Source organism: Schistocerca piceifrons, chromosome X (assembly GCF_021461385.2).
Source record: "Schistocerca piceifrons isolate TAMUIC-IGC-003096 chromosome X, iqSchPice1.1, whole genome shotgun sequence".
Lineage (NCBI taxonomy): Eukaryota > Metazoa > Arthropoda > Insecta > Orthoptera > Acrididae > Schistocerca > Schistocerca piceifrons.
Window position 1 is genome coordinate 913,112,604 of NC_060149.1, and position 19,233 is coordinate 913,131,836.

General features: G+C 44.5%; 1 protein-coding gene across 1 annotated transcript; it reads right to left on the minus strand.

Annotated features, from left to right (window-relative positions):
• Nucleotides 1–11,035: 11,035 nt before the first annotated feature.
• Nucleotides 11,036–11,704, minus strand: LOC124722769 (protein DEK-like). Its single transcript, XM_047247905.1, has one exon. The coding sequence runs from the start codon at nucleotides 11,702–11,704 to the stop codon at nucleotides 11,036–11,038; it is 669 nt and encodes a 222-aa protein (XP_047103861.1).
• Between the last annotated feature and the right edge of the window lie 7,529 nt (nucleotides 11,705–19,233).

Sequence of the window (19,233 nt, forward strand, 5' to 3'; positions counted from 1 at the left end):
CTCTAGTGCACCAAGCCTGCTTTACGTCGTTCGACGATGAATTACGGTCGTGACAAAAAGCTGTGACAACGATATACCATGGAATATTATTTCACAGTTCTCTGCGAACTCTCAGGCGGTGCCTCATCTGTTCAACGACGGGTTGAAATTCAATGGATTATGGCGAAGATAATTTTTCTTATGCGTCGCTGCTTTGAGGGTGAAATAGTACATGCAAGATGTCACGATTGAGCAGTAGGAGAGCCCCTGTCCATGCATCGTATCCGAGAAAATCAGCGGTGTTGGAGAACGCTGGTCAACGCTCTCGACATGCCAGATGGTCGCCAATCGACATCCCAGAATGATATCGCAGACGCCTTTGAGGACCACTACAAACAGTTCTTTGCAGCACAGAACTTGCGACTCCTCCGAGGTGCCACGTCACGGGTGCTGGTCAATTGCTGTGTGGGCTGCCCTGTTACTATCATGCAGTCTGTCCGCCAGGGATGTCCGCTGTCGATGCTCCTTCATGCCATCGCCCTTGAGCCGCTGTTACACGGTTTGAGGAGCTAGCTGACTGGGCTCACAATGAGGGGACATGCTTTCATCTGCCGTGCATATGTAGGTGACCTGGTGTTCTTGGTTCTATCAGGGGATAAGGTACGAGAGGCACTGGGATAGATCAACCAATATGGGACAGCTGCAGGAAGCCGTGCGAACCTGACGAAATTTGTTCAAATGGCTCTGAGCACTATGGGACTTAACAGCTGTGGTCATCAGTCCCCTAGAACTTAGAACTACTTAAATCTAACTAACCTAAGGACATCACACACATCCACGCCCGAGGCAGGATTAGAACCTGCGACCTTAGCAGTGACACACGAAATTTGTTTCGATGTTCGTTGGTAGAGGTCTTCCAGCAAGGAGTGTGGCTCCTTCGTCATTAATGGACAAGGGCAAATGTTTGGGGATCACCTTCATGTGTGATATACAGCGCACGGCCTCATTTAACTGTAAACACCTGCTTCAGGCTATCTGCACGAACGTGCATGGTAACCTCCTGTGAGCAGAACACATGATACGACAGGTGGATTTTGTTAACCTCACCTGGCTTCACCACTACCCCATTTGGTGCAGATTTTACCAATGCCAAAGGCACCGGCACACAGGCTTCAGGCGGTGTTAGGCTACTGTGTAAGTGCCGATCTTATCGTCAAAGTCATCTACGACACGCTAGCACTTCCTCCTCGATACGGCGGCAGCGATCTTGTCAACGTCCATGCTAGAGCAGCTGCCCCTTTATGTAAGTACTATGATTAAATCGTGGACCCAGCGCCGTACCGGATTATCGCGAAGCCTGATTGATGAACTAGCCCTTCCCTCCCAAGTGGCACTCTTTGCAGTATCACATATTTCTTCCTCTCTCTCACACATGTCAAGACCTTTTTCATCGAATGTAGTTACGTCCGTGCCGACTTTCCCAGTACGGCACGTGATATTTGTCACCTCATGATGGGAAATCATACCCGGAACGTCGTGGAAAGCGTAGCCCGTGGTTTTTCGTTCTGCATCATGTCCTCCGCGAACACGAACAACTTCGTCTACATGCCATTAAAATGACAGATTCGCCACTTTGCCCCTATTCTCATACGCTTGATGCGGGCGAACCTCGGGCTGATGTGTGGATCTGGATCTTCTGCAGAGGTGTGGCAGCTGATTCAGAAGATGCTTGTCTTTCTTCTACATACGGCTCCCCATACCATTACACCGAAGACACTTCTGTTCCCAGATGAGACTTATTTTCCATGTACGAAGACCAACGCGGTGAAATGGATAAAAAAGCCCCTAGATCTCCTATTTGTTCCATGAAGGAGATAAGAGTGTTCTTGATTTTTGGACATTCCCGCCAGATCGATTTACGTTTCTCATGCGCAATCCGAGATACCGTCAGTACTATCCTAACTTTCTGGGTAGTGACTTCTTCGACAACCTCCCTCCCCCCCCCCCCCCCTTCTCTCCTGCAGCTTGGGTGTCCCGAGTATGATGAGGCGGTTTCATTGTGAGCGAGCAATACCAGTGTGCCTGCAAAATGGAATATTCTTCGTGCCGGCCGCTCTGGCCGAGCGGTTCTAGGCGTTTCAGACCGGAACCACGCTGCTGCTACGGTCACAGGTTCGAATCGTGCCCCGGGCGTGGATGTGTGTGATGTCCTTAGTTTAGTTAGGTTTAAGTAGTTCTAAGTCTAGGGGACTGATGACTTCATATGTTAAGTTCCATAGTGCTTAGAGCCATTTGAATCATTTTGAACATTCTTCGAAAATATATACCCAGAACATTCTGAGTGTACCTAACCACAAGTTGGCTGGGCGCGGATGCCATTTTGTTTGTTTCGCTAGGAGGGTGTTTTTAATTCCATTTATTTTTTTGTTATTGATGCTAATTGCACGTAATTATTTTTCGCCTGTAGGGCGTCCTATGGGATCTAAATAAATTAAAAAAAGACAAAAAACAAAAAAAGGAAAAAAGTGGTAGTGTCTGTAAAAATCTAACTTGAGTCAATTGTCATTTTTTATTTGGATCTGTAAAAAAAGGTTAAGACAGCCGCTTTCGTAAAGTGAGTAATACGGGTTCGAGTCCCGGTCCGGCACCAATTTTCATTGTCATTCCCTTATACCGCTGGCGGTTGTTCGTATTCACAATTACGAATACGCTCCATCTTTCTCACTTTCACTGTCAATAGCAATATTATGAGCAAATCTTGTCATTGTTATCCTTTCACCCTGAATTTGAAACCCACTCCTGAAACTTCCTTTAACTTCCGCCAGTGCTTCTGAGGTGTACAGGATGAATAGTGGGGACGAAAACTGCACCTATCCCTTACGCCATTCTTCAGTCGACTGCTTCTCTCTTCCATTCTTATTGTTCCCTCCCGATTCTCGTACATATTGTACATTACCCACGTTTCGCGACAGGTTATACCGGCTTTTCTGGGCGTATTAAACATCTAATTCGTGATACGAACTCATTTCAGTCGCATGTTCCTTTGTCGCGCTTTAGACTAACGCCACCGTAGGTTTTGTTACAAGCGAGGGATTCGTGAGAGGTGTGGCGTGGCGGCAGAGGCAGCGAATTAGCGGGTGCCACCTGTCCGGTCGATATGCGGCTTGCGGCGCGCCTGTTTGCCTCACTTCCCACGTCGTCCCATGCGCAGTGTGCCCGCAACATTCTTCTACTTTACTCCTTTATTTTTCCTGTCCCAAGTCGCACGAGAGACACACTTCGTGTTCTGCGTGTATTTTAGGAAAAAAATGAAGGAGAAAAGTAAAAAAAAAGAAAGGGTCAAATATTTTGTATAATTATTTTCCTAAAAGTAAGAACTACATTTGAGGAGCCCCTGAATTACTCTCGAAATCATCCACAGCAGCTGAGATGCTAACATGTTATGACGCAAGAAGACCACCGACGACGAGAACACGGCAGGTACCATAACGTGATTTCCCAGTGGAAGAGGAGCCAAAAGAAGGGAACACGTGTCTCGGCTTTGTGTAGATACTCGACTTTTCCCGAGGAAACGAATGTCAAAGCTTTCGATATAATTTAGATGTCTCTTAGCGGTCGACAAGTTCAGCTCAACTGGTAGCACAGTTGCTTCTGTCGCGGCTTCTCACTTTTGCGTGCCGTGTTCGAAACTCGATTATTGTTTTCATTTATTTTGATTTATTTTTTCATGGATCCACTCATGTCCGTAGAAGATTACTACAAGAATTTTTCTTATCAAATTAGGGGATACGAGGGCGTTATATTAATTGTAAAATTGTAAACTGGGTTTCACAAAAACTGTTGCACATTTATTACGTAATACTTTGTGTACTTTCACGGGTTAAAATCTTTATTAATTCTCATATTCTTGCATTTCATTCTTATAGAAATTCTTAATTCTTATATTCTTATGTTTATTCTTCTGGTAGATATTATCCATTTCCTTGGATTATACCAATTGATGAAGATTTCAAGTGTTGCTAATAATTTCGTGGCAATCCACACATAACGAATCACTTTTCTGAAAACTGGCGCTTGCAATTAATTACGAATCAAAATACACGCCAGGAATTCAACGAAAACAATTTCAAATATTTTTTTCGTTTTTCTATTGTTTATTTAAGTAATTAACCAGATATACGATTAGTAGACGATTAAAGACAACGTTATTTCAGTATACATTGCAAAACATTCATGCAGTAATCTTCTGCGGACATGGGTAGATAAACGAAAACTGAAATTACAAATAATACTCGGGTTCCGCAAAGTAGGAGCAGAACTGTGAAGCTCCGACGCTAGCCACTTCTCAGAAGCGGCACAGTGTCTACAGGTAAGTCGAGACTCGTGGTCGCTTATTTTGACCCCTCTTCTGTTTAGCGAAGTTTCTGGGAGATCAGGTTATGGCAGTTGCTCTCCTCGTGAGTGACATTCCACCAGACAAATGTTGTCTAGCACACTTTAAAATTCTAAGATTTTAAATTTATCATTGAACTTTAAATTATCAATCGGTACCTCATTTCCTGTATATGATTTCGAGCACTATTCAAAGACGCATCAAATATTTCTCTGATTTATTTGTCTTCTCACTTTTAGACAAATCATTTCATAGGACATTTGACTGCTTTTTTCTCACTTTTTTTAATTTTCGAGTTTTGTTCAGAAAGCATGATATATTACACGTTTTAATATCGATCGGTATTCTGTTATCATTATTAACAGTATACAGATCAAGAGAAAGAAGAGAAGTTTCAATTTATGCTTTGATTTGACATTTTTCGATACTTCGTTCAGCAGCAGCTGTTCATCAAATATTTCATTTTTCCCTTAAGTCACTAATTAAGTTTTTCTTAATGACCCTGATTACTTTCAAGCAATTAAACCTTTTTTTCCCAAAACTAGACCACACACTGGTTAGTTTGGTACCCCGTTTGTCCATTTCCCACTAATCGTCTGACTACGAAAATTCGAACAAAAATCCATTGTGTAATTTATAGAGTCGTGTTTTCACTCCGTTCAGACATTTGATCAAAAACTAATTAACATTTACCACCAGCTTTAAAAGAAATAATGCGCTAGAATTTGAACAGGAAAGAACACATGGGAGAGCGATATACACGTATACATATGGTAGCAGCATTGCGTACACAAGGTATAAACTGACAATGCCTTGGCGGAGCTGTCATTCGTACTCAGCTGATTCGTGTGGAATCTTTTCCGTCGTGATTATGGCCGCACGGCGGTAATTAACAGACTTTGAACGCGGAATGGAAGTTGGAACTACGTGCATGAGATATTCCATTTCGGAAATCGTTAGGGAATTCCATTTTCCGAGATCGAAAGTGTCATGAGTGTGCCGAGTATACCAAATTTCAGGCATTGCCTATCACCACGGACAGCACAGTAGTCGACGGCCTTTACTTAACGACCGGGAGCAGCGGCGTTTGCGTAGAGTTGTCAGTGCTAATGAACAGCACTGATTAAAATAACCATAGAAATCGATGTGGGACGTCGGCGGACGTGTGCTTTAGGAGAGTGCTGCGAAATTTGACTTTAATGGTTCAAATGGCTCTGAGCACTATGGGACTTAACATCTGAGGTCATCAGTCCCCTAGAACTTAGAACTACTTGAACCTAACTAACCTAAGGACATCACATACCTCCATACCCGAGGCAGGATTCGAATCTGCGACCGGAGCGGTCGCGCGGTTCCAGACTGAAGCGTCTAGAAACGCTCGGCCACCCCGGCCGGCTGGCTTTAATGGACAATGGCAGTAGACGACCGGAGCGGGTGCCTTTGCTAGTAGCACGACATCGCATCCAGCGCCTATCCTGCCTCGTGGCCATATCGGACGGGCCCTAGACGTCTAGAGAGCCGTAGCCTGGTCAGATGAGTCCCGATTTCAGTTGGTAAGAGTTGATGGTGGGGTTCGAGTGTAGCGCAGACCTCAAGAAGCCATGGACCAAAGGTGTCAAAAAGGCACTGGTGATGGCTCCATAATGGTGTGGTGTGTGTTTACATGGAATGCACTGGGTGCTGGTTATGTTCGAGACTATTTGCAGCCATTCATGGGCACCATGTATCCAAACAACAATGGAATTTTAAAGGATGATAATGCACTACGTCATTGGGCCACAGTTGTTCACTACTGGTTTGAAGAACATTCTGGACAGTTAGAGCAAATCGTTTGGCCAGCCAGATCACGGAACATTTATGGTACGTAAACTAGAGGTCAGTTTGTGCTCAAAATCCCGCACCGAGGACACTCTCTCCATTATGGACGGCTATAGAGGCTGCATGGCTCAATAGGATAGTTACGTTTATAAATATTTAATGACAAATCAAAACTTTTGCGGACCGGTTTAACCCTTGGATTACCACCTTACCAAGAGCAGTTGGCATCAGTCGTACTCACAATTAACGTGCTTCTCATTGTGAAGCACACCAAATGTAGCTGCACGCTAAGAAACGAGATGGTGCATAACACGGAACGTGCTCCTCATCCTGATTTGCGACCGCGCATTACAGTTTCTTAACGAAAACATGAGTAACTTTCAAGTATTACTCTACCACGATATTACTGCAGTTGGTCTCTCTTGGCCGTCACGAGAAAGACGCGGTGATGTTAAGGAAACAAGTACAGTGCTGACTAAGGGAAACACATCGCATTGTGAATAATTTTAAGACACTATTGTGTATGTACTATCAAGTGGTTCAGGGTGCTCTAATGAAATATCACGATAAAAACTCACAATAAGCCGACCGAAGCGCCCTCACACCCAGGTGTTATCCGTCAATAGATATTCTCGGTGTCGCGAAGCAGCTTAAATCACTTAATAAAGGCAAGTCTTCCAAGCCAGATTGTATACCAGTTAGGTTCCTTTCAGAGTACTCTGACAAAATAGCTTTATACTTAGAAGCATTATGAATTACCTTGAAAAAATTTATCTGTTGGCACACAGTAAACACGGATTCAGAAAATATCGTTCTTGTGCAACACAACTAGCTGTTTATTCTCGTGAAGTATTGAGTGCTATCGACAGAGGATCTCAAATTGATTCCACATTTATAGCATTGCAGAATACTTTTGATACAGCTCCTCACAAGTGGTTTCTGCTCAGATTGCGTGCCTATGGGGTATCGTCTCAGTTGCGCGACTGGATTCTTGGTTTCCTGGCAGAAAGGACACATTTCGTAGTAACCCATGGAAAGTCATTGAGTAAATCAGAAGTGATATCTGACTTTCACCTAGGAAGTGTTGTTGGCCCTCAGTCGTTCTTAGTGTATATAAACGATTTATGAGACATTCTGAGCAGGCCTGCTTGAATGTTTGCACATGATGCTGTTATTTAACGTCTAGTAAAGTCACCAGACGATCAGAACCAATTGCAAAATGATTTAGACAAGATAGCTGGCCGGCCGCGGTGGTCTCGCGGTTCTAGGCGCTCAGTCTGGAACCGCGCGACTGCTACGGTCGCAGGTTCGAATCCTGCCTCGGGCATGGATGTGTGTGATGTCCTTAGGTTAGTTAGGTTTAAGTAGTTCTAAGTTCTAGGGGACTGATGACCAAAGATGTTAAGTCCCATAGTGCTCAGAGCCATTTGAACCAAGATAGCTGGATAGTGCGAAAAGTGTCAGTTGCGTGTAAATAATGAATGGTATGAGTTCATCCACATGAGCACTAAAGGGAACCCATTAAAATTCGGTTACACGGTAAATTACACAAATCTAACGCCTGCCAATTCAACTAAATGCCTACGAAACGTGGCAATGTGCTGTGCACGAATGACAGCGCTTCAGATAAGCAATAGTTTTAAGAACTTCATTCGACAGCTAAGAATGTGATGTGGTTTCAAATAGGAACCCGATTGTTCTACGGGCAATCAGAGTAAAGTTATAGCCTTTTTAATTAAGAGAGCGCCGATTAAAATGCGGCGGGATAGCAGACAGAAGGACGGCCAGAGCGGAGATAGTGTGCCGAAGGATTGTGATAAAAGCCGAGTCAGGCGTGGTGACTTGCAAGAACGTGAAGGCAGAAGGACGCAGAAAATCCAGGGGTAACTTAGAAATAGGACGCAGATCCACCCTCGGAGATGCAGAAGGTGGACTGGTCCGACTAGAGGCTGCCGAAGGGTAAAAAAGTAGTTCGTTTGAAAAAACTACAATTAGAGCAGAGGGCCAGAGCAAAATTGGAAGAAGAGTGTAAATCAAAAGTGTATATGCGCAGAAATCAACAGGGAAAGTATAAGGTAAAACGTGTCTGTTTTAAGGGAAAAGATGGTGGCTGATGTCACAAGCGGTGAAGAAGGGCGCACAGCAAGCCATTGTTGAGCACTAGCTCTGTTCGACCGGGGAGAAGTACGGATGGACCGCAGTTGCGCTCCCGCAACAAACTATGCTTTTATTTTTGATAAATCTGAATAAGGCCATGACAAAGTAACGTTCTCTTAGGTGGTGAAGTGATTTTGACTGTGAATGAATGTTTATCTTAATATGTGACAATTACTGAGGCATAGACGAAAATAGGTAATTAAGCAAAGCTTATTGCGTGTAACAGCACGACAGTCATTGAAAACGGTAATTCAGCTGCTGTGCTTCCCCCTGTTGTTGCAATTCTGTTTTTGTTTTCTGCAAATGATCATTATGACCAATTGGTTGTTGTAGGCAGCCGCAAAACGCGCGCTAAGTTCTGTCCTGCCTTACTCCTTCCACAGCCCAAACGAATGCATATCACTCATTGCAAAGGAAGGGCGGTCGAAATTAAAGTACATACACGACTGGTAAAATTGGACTGTATTTGTAGACTACATTGAGAAACACAGTTGCAGAAGGGTGCGCGCTACTCCGGCCAGTTCGGCCGTGCATTGTCTGGATGGCGCGCACAAAAAATCCTTACCTGCAGCGAGCGTCCAGTCGTTGCTGCGCCCTTGTGGCACGTTGCACCATACAGAACATTTCGCCAACCTAATTTATATAAATTACACTAAATACAAATAATCACATGCAGCACATATAACACAAACAGACAAGGAAATAAAATGATTGAAGAAATTGTCCATTGTAAACAAAAGAAACACTTCAGTTAGTAATTTGATAGTGATGTGCACTAGAGTCTATGTTTCCTATGGAACAACACAGACCTTAGGCAGTGATCGTTTATAAGTGCGCAGCCGGCAGGTGTGGCCCAGCGGTTCTAGGCGCTTCAGTCTGGAACCGCGTGACCGCTACGGTCGCAGGTTCGAATCCTGCCTGGGGCATGGATGTGTGTGATGTCCTTAGGTTAGTTAGGTTTAAGTAGTTCTAAGTTCTAGGGGACTGATGGCCTCAGATGTTAAGTCCCATAGTGCTCAGAGCCAATTGAACCATTTTAGCCATAAGTGCGCACTGAAAAAACTCGTACCATACCACCAGGACGAGGGTGTGTACCAACAATGACCCCAGACCGCCACACGACGGGTGCAAATTGTCTTCCTTCAGTAGAACCAATGTACCTGGCTGTAGATTGTCCTTTGTTGATCACCAGTCAGTTCTCTGTTGTAGTTGTGACAGGTAATCCCTTGACCACCGTTTAAAAAAGTGCTGCTTGTACTGCTGGATGAGCTGCCATCTTGACAACCTGGATGATGGCGCTGAAAGCAAGCCTGGCTCTGGTATAGTTGTTGAGGGTTCACCAATAAGAAAATGGTATGGAGTAAGGTACGAGAATTCGTCTAGGTTGTCAGGGGGCTTGCTAACAGCAGCTGAGATCCTGTATGCAACAAACGAAGATGCTCGCTCGTGACTATTAGTTTAGTGACATGATGCTTCGGAGGTAGAATCGTGGGATGCTTCTGACTGTAAGAAACTTTTGATTGTTCCAATCTGCCGCCCACCCTTAGCAAATGTTCCTCGTCCAGAAAGGGATGAAGTGAGTTCAGTTTGCCTTTCTTGGGGATTGGTCGGCCATGTTGTAATTCTTTAATTACCTTGTGATAATCTTGCTGTTGCAGCATGCGAGTGACTGCCTTAGATGCTGTGTGAAGTTCTCCTGCTGTTAGGTTTCCACTATGACTCTGGGTGGGTTGCCAACTAAGGTTGTTTATACATCTCTCATTAAGTATGGAACATCAAGGTCTGAAGAAACTGACGAGTTATAGCGTCTCTGGAATATTACGTTCATAATAATCTCCTAAAATTTATCACTAAAATGAAAAGGCTTCCGTTAATAAAAGTAATCTAAAATTGCTCTTAAAAGTATACAGTTCTATTAATGTAGAATGTTGAAACATTGGAACAAATATGCACAATTCAATAGACATCTGCACTCATTTCCGTGGTATTTCTATTAAAGTTTTTGGTTTTGCAACTGCAAAAGATTGTTTCTTGTTACTTTATAAACCAAATCAAATAACCAAGTCAAATAACATTCTATTGATGTGGTCATTTTTATTTCAAACTGAATAGTATTCTGCAAGATTCAAGTGAAGTGCAAGTACAATAATCACTAAAACTTGCAGCAGCAAATTCTTCATGTAGATATCAATGAGTTTACTGTTACTTTAATGAAATCCTTCTTGTGTGCCAGGTCAAAATGTGGATAATGAGCATATACTTGTTTACAAACAGTCTTCATTGTTATTTCTTCGAGGTTAGCTCCTTCCAAAAATTCCTTGACATACGACTTTTTCTCCATCTGTAGGTGGTGCCTTGGTCTTTTTTGAGAGGGATTCGTCTTCAGATGAAGACCCCTCATCACTCTTACGAGAGGATTTCCGTTTTTTAGCTGAAGATTTCTTCTCAGACATTTTGTTTGAAGTCTTTTTAGCATTAGCCTTCTTGGATGTCTTTTTTAGATTGGCTTCTGCGACCTTCCTTTGATTTTGACTTGGATTCTGAATCATCACTGCTAGCTTCTTCATTAGGTTGATCTTCCACATCTTCCTTGTCCCTTTCATTTTCTTTGTCTGTTGCTTTATTTTCTGATTTCGGAGGTCATTTTTTCTCAATCCATGTTGTCTTCGCCATATGATGAATCTTCCCTTAAGCTCTTTCTATGCGCGTTTGCCTTTTTGAACGATGTGTTCTTTTCTCTGTTTCATTTTCCGATTCTGAATATCTTTTGTTGTTGGTCTTTTGGGCTGTAGAGCGCTTTGGTCTGCTGTCAGGAACAGGCGCTCCAGAGCTTGTGGGCTCTAACAAAAATGTTGAAATTCTCTCTACAAGTTCATCACATTTTCCCTTTTTCTCAAAGTCTAAAATACACCAAATTGTTTTCAAGACACTCACTTCCATCCTGCTCAGAATGTGTTTCTTCTTTTCATACTGGTGTGACCTTTCGTCAAAGTCAAACCCACAGAATTCCCGTATGTTGTTTCTCACAAGAGTGACCTTCCCAGCTCTGTTGAACAGAACTCTGTGAAGCTGCGTTACAGCATCAGCCTTGAATTTCTTGATAAATGCGTCAGTTCTTGATATTTCACTCACGGGAGTTCCTTTACCTTTTGGTATTTTAATTGCCTCCGTTTCTTTAAGGTCATTGAAGTCTTCTGTGAATCTTTCCACCTTCTTTCTCTCTGATATTTCCAGGCTTTGATCCAGCAATGGAACTGTTTCATCCCCCGACTTGTTTTCTCCGTCAACATCCGCGTCATCCTCACCACCATCCTCTTCTTCACTCTCTTCTTTTCTTTGCACAGAAACAGATTTCATTTTTTCTCGCTGCCAGAATCTTTCTACCTGAATGTTAAGGTTGGTATTGCGTGCAAGGCATGACAGTACTCTTCGAGCACTGGACTTAACTGAATGAGAAGGTATCTTTCCTGACACAATCCAACCAAATGATGTGTCCCGTAAGGTTGAGTGGTTATCTCTTTTTATTTGACCAGGCTGCAGCGCATCAAAAAAGGTCGATGCTCCAAGCAGAAGATCTCACCAGGTTTGTTAAATGATGGGTCTGCTAACCTTAGGTGCTTAGGAAGCTGCCAGGTGGAGGTTTCAAGGAATGTTGTTGGCAGTGGCCCTGTTATACGCGGTAGTAATGCACAGACAGCATGTGTGACGTAGTCAGCAGTTCTTGAGGAAATGTACACACCGCAAATGTGCGACGATTCTGCCGTTTGAGCGTCGCTGATGCCACTTATTGGTATCGAATGCCGACTGAGCTGTAGTCCCATCCGATCTACTAAGCTCCTAGACATAAAGTTCATTTGTGAGGCACTGTCAAGAAGTGCCCTGCATTTGTACAACTTCCCATTTTTGTGGTGGGTTCAAATGGCTCTGAGCAAAAAAATGGTTCAAATGGCTCTGAGCACTATGGGACTTAACTTCTGAGGTCATCAGTCCCCTAGAACTTAGAACTAGTTAAACCTAACTAACCTAAGAACATCACACACATCCATGCCCGAGACAGGATTCGAACCTGCGACCGTAGCGGTCGCGCGGTTCCAGACTGTAGCGCCTAGAACCGCTCGGCCACTCCGGCCGGCCCCATTTTTGTCGGCGATGTGTACAAGTGCAGTAGATAATAATACTTCTGCGTGTTGGAGGTCTTCTATCACTGTGCAGTATGTTTGCTGTTGTTGTTCATCCGCTTCTCGGTTTCTACTGTCACTACTACTGGCTTGTCTCTTGTGCAATAATGTGTTGTGGGGCTTGTTACAAATGCGGCAGTTGCCGGCACGGCATTCCTTCTGCCTATGCTTCGCGCCCAGACAGTTGAAACAAAGTTTTTGTCTATTCACGAAGTCTATTATGCTAGCAGTTTCGCTCTCTTTGAACTTAGGACACCTAGTTAGCTTATGTGCTGAGTTGCAGAATGCACAATCGGGAGCAGTCGCGAGAAATGTACGTCGAAAACTGTTCCCACCTCCCTTAGCATGCTTCGCGGCCGGCTGCTGGGACTGGGGCAGCATTTTGTTTGGATGAATGAGCTCTAACGTCTGACAGCTGGTTGCTAGAAATACCACCAGATCTTTCAGACACGGAAACGTGGTTTCAGCTGTTCTACATTCCCACTGTTTCCTCAAAGTTACACTAATATGATCCAACAAAATGTGCGATAGCAGTATTTCATGCAGTGGTATGCCGACCTTCATGAGCTCAATCGCGTTCAGATTTGTCATTAGCTGATTAATTAACATCCGTAAGTCCTTAGCAGATTCAACTTTGACGTTGGGCAGATTCAGAAGTTCCTTTACATGTAAATCAACAATTAACTTGGGATTGTTATACCTCTGAACGATCAAATCCCATGCAATCTTAAAGTTACTTTCTGTAATCGGTAAGTTTTCAACCAGCTTACGAGGTTCACCAGACACACATGACAATAAATAATAATATCGCCGGATATCAGTTAAGGCTTCATTGTTAATAACTAATGCCTTAAAGGTATCGAAGAAGTACACGAATTCTGCTATGTTGCCATTCAATTTTGTTAATGAAATTGCTGGTAGCTTTATTTCACGTGCACTGCACGAACTTGCAGACTTAGGTGGTAACACAACATTTGACTGGAGCAGTGTCGCTATCCTCGATTCTAGATCTAAGCACAAGTTTTCAAAAGACTCCCTGTCTGCATCATGAGATTATTCTACATCGTTAATCTCTAAGTGAGTTCGGATGTCGTTGTATTCATTCTTGCTTGTATTTAGCAGTGATTGCCTTACTCTGATGTCGTTGAGATTGAATCCTTCTCGAAAGCTATTAATAAATGTGGAGAGTCTAGACACTCGTGACTGATAACTGCCCTTTTCTTAACGAAATGTCGTTTTTCCACAGGATCCATGTTTCAGGAGATTAGCAGAAAGGATAATAGGTTAAGGAAATAGAACCAGGCTGCTCACAGAGCAGGACGACGATGCCTGTAGAGAGCTGACTGGGCTGCAGTTGCTGGCGGAGACGGCGACGGACGGCGCTCACTGATGCACTGCAGTCGTGTTGTCTTCTGCTGGCTTGAAGTGCACTTCACAGCATTATTCTCACGGCGTTCGTACCGTGGAGAGCTCTAGCACGGACGTCTATCACTGCTGATGCTTGAGAGACATGCGGAGCGTACGGTAATATCGAAGAATCACACAAAAAGCCACGATAACCCGGATACTCGTAATTCGCGGTACGTGCAAATCAAAGCACATAACGTTTGTACTGGAAGATGTTCGACTAGTTATATCCGGCCCGGAGGACCAAAATGTAGACAGCCACAAAACGCGCGGTACGTTCTGTGCTGCCTCGCTCCTTCCACAGTCCAAACGAATGCATCTCACTCGTTGCAAAGGAAGAGCGGTTGACATTAAAGTACATAAACGACTGTATTTGTAGACTACACTGAGAAACACAGCTGCAGAAGCGTGTGCGCTGCTTGGCGGTCACGGCCCGTCTCCCCTCGTCTGGACGGCGGGCAGTCGCTGCTGCCCCCTTATGGCACGTTGCACCATACAGAACAGTTATTATCGTGCTTATTTCTATGTGAGGTATGAAGTTTACGAAAGACTGAGTTCTGTGGTATCGGGTAATACAAGATCCTAGCCTTGTGCATTAAAAGACCCGCGTGGCAGCTGAGTGAATTATACGATCACAACTGGGATTAGTCTGGTTGAGACAACAAGCAAATGCAATCGCTATGCGACAGTGGTCTTGAAACCACTTAGAGGGGAATATCCGTCTGACCTCTATCTGGCGTGTAAACTACGATTTTGCAAGTTTTGTGTCATAATTTGTATCAAAGAATTTTGAGGCCAACGTGTCTCTAGAATATAGCTGCTTTCATCAGAATTGCGTTGCATTATTTAGTAGCATCGAAATTCCTCTCCAAACCTTAGTTCTACGTATTTGCTAAGACCAGAACCCAAAAGGTGCCGAATAACGTACGAACGGCTGAACTGTGGGTAAGTGCACGTAAGGTTACAGGTCTAGAATGTGTGGAGGCTGACTACGCTGCCACTGCGCAGGTAAGTCACAAAGAGCACCTGCCACGCACCCCTGTACATCTACTGCTTACCGTACCAGACAGTCCAGCGGGTCCAGTACGTTAAGGTTTGTCATTCCGCAGCGGAGATGTTACAAAGTGGTACATCGGCCTAGGGAATGTTACACCTAGATATTACAAGTACGAAAAACTTTAGTTGGAACATACAATTAGAAAACGTCGAGCAGAAGGTGAACCAGAAACTGCGTTTGATTGGCAGAACGCTAAGACGATGCTAAAAATCCACTAAAGAGACTGCCTACAGAACACTTGCCCGTCCTATGTTAGAGAGTTTCTTTGTGGTATGGGATCCTTAGCAGATAGCATTGAAAGTGTAGATATCAGTGGTACACAGCTGCATGTGTCATTCTTAGCAGCGTCGAAGAAAGTGTGGAAAATACAGGTTTGTCATGGAGTTTACTAGTTTGTGTGTCTACAAACGGAGCACCAGGCATGTTCGGAAATAAATCATGATTTGTAGCGCAAATGAATGGGAAAATGAAAAACGTTCCAGTGCCCAAAATGTGATGCCCTGAAGCTTAAAATAATTGCGACAGGGGATGGAGACACATTCTAAATTTCTCTACCAGTATCGATTTGCTCGTCTCCCACAGTGTTATCTATAACGATGGAGGGGGTAGAGGGTCGAGTACTCGTTGCTCACAGGCAATACGTTTTCTATGAAGGCCTGTCGTAGTCAAATGAACGTTATTTATTCGTTTCATTACACAGTGAGGTGTCACAAGTACTGAGATACCTCCTAATATCTTGTCGGTCCTCCTTTTTCTGGCCGTACAGTGAAAACTCGACGTGGTGTGGACTCAAGTAACTGGCAGCTGTACTGACCTATGATGCCTCCATAGCCATGTATAATTGCGAAAGAGTGCCAGTGCAGGATTCTGTGCACCAACTGACCTCTCGATTATGTCCCACGAATGTTCGATAGGATTCATGTCGGGCGATCTGGATGGCGAAATAATTCGCTCGAACGATCCAGAATGTTCTTCAAACCAATCACGAACAACAGTGGCCGGGTGATATGGCGCGTTGTCATCCACATAAATTGCATCAGTGTTTGGGAGCATGAATGGTTGCAAATGGTCTACAAGTAGCCGAACATAACCAATTCCAGTCTATGATAGGTTCAGTTGGTCCAGAGCACTCCGTCTATTCCATGCAAACACAACCCATACAATTATGGAGCCACCACCAGCTTGCAGAGTGCCTTGTTGACAACCTGGGTCCACGGCTTCGTCGGGTCTGCGCCGCACTCGAACTGTACCATCAGCTCCTACCAACTGCAACGGGACTCATCTGAGCAGGCCACGGTTTTCCAGTGCCTAGGGTCCAACCGGCATGTTCACGAGCCCAGGAGAGCCGCTGCAGATGTCGTGCTGTTAGCAGAGGTACTCGCGTCGTCCGCTGCCATGGCCCACTAACGTCAAATTTCGACGCGGTGTCCTAATGAATGTGTCCGTCGTAGGTCCCACTTCACTGTTGTAGCGACCATACTGTGCGTGCGCATTTCCCTCATTCTCCACCTCGCTGCAACTGCAGGAGCATCAGCAGGTGCGAGTGCTCACACTTACGATCAATCAGTTGTTACGCCCTTTGACTAGGGCATCGTACATTGCTGGCCATTAAAAAAACATCATGAAAGTCGGGAAATAACGAAATTTTTCTTACTGTGCATGTACAGATATCGAGAAAAATTAGCGATTAATTTAGCAGGTTATTTGGTAGCATACAAGGTATGCAGTTTAGTAGACGGAGCTGCTACCTCTTGTAGCAACAGTGGCTCTATCCCGACTGGTCATCGAAACAAACTAAGCTTGGATGCCAGATATGTATTTACATGCAGCTTTGACGCTATGTCAGAGTCAGTCAGTTGCAGAGGCTTACCAGTGACGCCGTGCTCGTCTTTTTGCAACGCTTGGCGAGATATCTATAGCACGTGAGAGTTTTGAAGAAAATTCTGGCCAGTGCAAAGTCGAACGCTCTGTTTATCTAGGTAGGTTAGTACAATATGAGCAACATGCTGTCTAACGATTTGTTGTTGAAAGATAACACAACGGTGACCTCCCAGACAGCAAGTAACCACTAGCCTTAACACGTTAGAAATGATGCTGTCCATATTACCAGCTTTGAATACCAGAAGTGATTATGTTGGGTACCCAATACTATCACGCCAGGTACTAGATCTATATGACAATGTCGACAGAAGGCTGGAGAAATTTGTTCTCCTCGTAGTGTCCCTCTTGATGCCACACTGAGGTGACGAAAGTTGTGGGGTGCCTCCTAATACTTCTTTTACTCGGCTCGACGTAGTATGGACTCAAAAAGTCGTTAGAACTCCACTTCAGAAATATGGAGTCATACTGCCTCTACAGGCTTCAATAATGGCGAAAGTGTTGACGGAGCAGGATTTTGTGGACGAATTGACCTCTCGACTACACAGGGTGGAGAAAAATTGTGTCACGAAATTTTCATCCTGGATAGCTGATGCCAGTAGGAACCAAAATTACTAATGTTGTGTAGGTCGACAACGCACCATTTTTAAACTACGGAAACTTGGCACCACGAACTCCGATTGGCCGTGGGATTGCCCTGTTGCCGTCCGTCGGTTGGCGGCCAGCACTATGGGTGTCGGTTCACACATGCAAACCTCCCTCGCCCCGTCACTGCCCCAATGTGATACGCACACGTGTCGAATACGTCTTGCTGTTGTGTCGCGTCTGAGAGTCGCCAGTTCGAGCACCTGCTTTAAGTAAACATGTCCTAGCTACAAAAATGACCCTTTTCAGGTCCCACACAATTTGTAAAAGACTTTCTGTACGCGAACTAACAGCTGCTGGCAGGTTTGTTCCCAGTACGTCTTATCATGATGGACGTGTGAGGAACTCGGCGGATTTACCCCCAGGCCACCAGAGTGGAAGACCACCAAGCGTGCAGCCCGCCTCGGATACATCGCGATCTCCGGCAGGCAAAGCATTCGTGATCATGCCTTGTCCAGAGTATCCGCCAACAGAGCAATCGCACGCCCAATCGCAGCGCGTGGTGCCAAGTTTCTGTAGTTTGAAAATGGTGCGATGTCGAGCTACACGACCAAAGTAATTTTGGTTCCTACTGGCACCAGCTATCCTGGGTTAAATTTCGTGACACAATTTTTCTCCACCCTGTATGTAACAAATGTTGAATGGGATTCATGTTGGGTGATCTGGGTGGCCAAACCATTTTCTGGAAATGTCCAGAAAGTTATTCAAATTTTCACCCGGTGACATGGCGCATTGTCGCGCATAAAAATTCCATCGTTGTTTGGGAACATGAAGTTCGAGAATGGCTGCAAATGGTCTTCAAGTAACCGAACATCCAGAGGACCAGTACATTCCACGTAAACACAGCATACATTATTATGGAGCCACCATGAGACTACAAAGTGCCTCGTTGACAACCTAGGTCCATAGCTTCGTGGGGTCTGCGCCACACTCGAATCCTATCATCAGCTGTTATAAACTGAAACTGGGACTCATCTGATGAATCCACGATTTTCCAGTCGTCTTGGGTCCACCTGTAATGGTCACGAGCACAGGGCAGGCGCTGCAGACAATGTGTGCTGTTAGCAAAGGCACTCGCGTCGGTCGCCTGCTGCCACAACCCATTAACGCCAAATTTCGCCTCAGTATCTTAAAGGATACGTTCGTTGAGCGTCCTGCGTTGGTTTCTACGGTTATTTCACGTAGTATTTCTTGTCTCTTAGCACTGACAGCTCTGCGCTAACGCTATATTCTCTGTGGTGAGAGATAATGCCTGAAATCTGGTATACTCGGTACAGTCTTGGCACTGTGGATCTCGCAATACTGAATTCCCTAAAGATTTCCGAACTGGAATGTCCCATGCCTCTAGCTTCAACTACGATACCGCATTCGTTGTCCCTTAATTCCTATCGTGCGGCCATAATCACATCGGAAACATTTTCAGATGAATCACATGAGTGCAAATGACAGCTCCATCAATGCACTGTCCTTTATTACCTTGTGTATGCTATACTACCGCTATCTGTTTATGTGCATATCGCTATCCCATGACTTTTGTCACCTCAGTGTAGTACGCATCACGTCAGTGAGATGTCTGTTGCAGGCTACCAGTAGTCGGGTGACGGGGGTGCTGGTGCAATTTTGATATGCAAATTAATGAAACTGAACAATTAATTACCCCCCACTCCACCCACCCCAACCCTCACCCACAAATACCCCTTCCCCAGATGATGTCATGTGTT

Excerpts from the sequence above, each read along its gene's own strand:
- LOC124722769 (XM_047247905.1), bottom strand. The coding sequence starts at position 11,704 with ATGAAATCTGTTTCTGTGCAAAGAAAAGAAGAGAGTGAAGAAGAGGAT.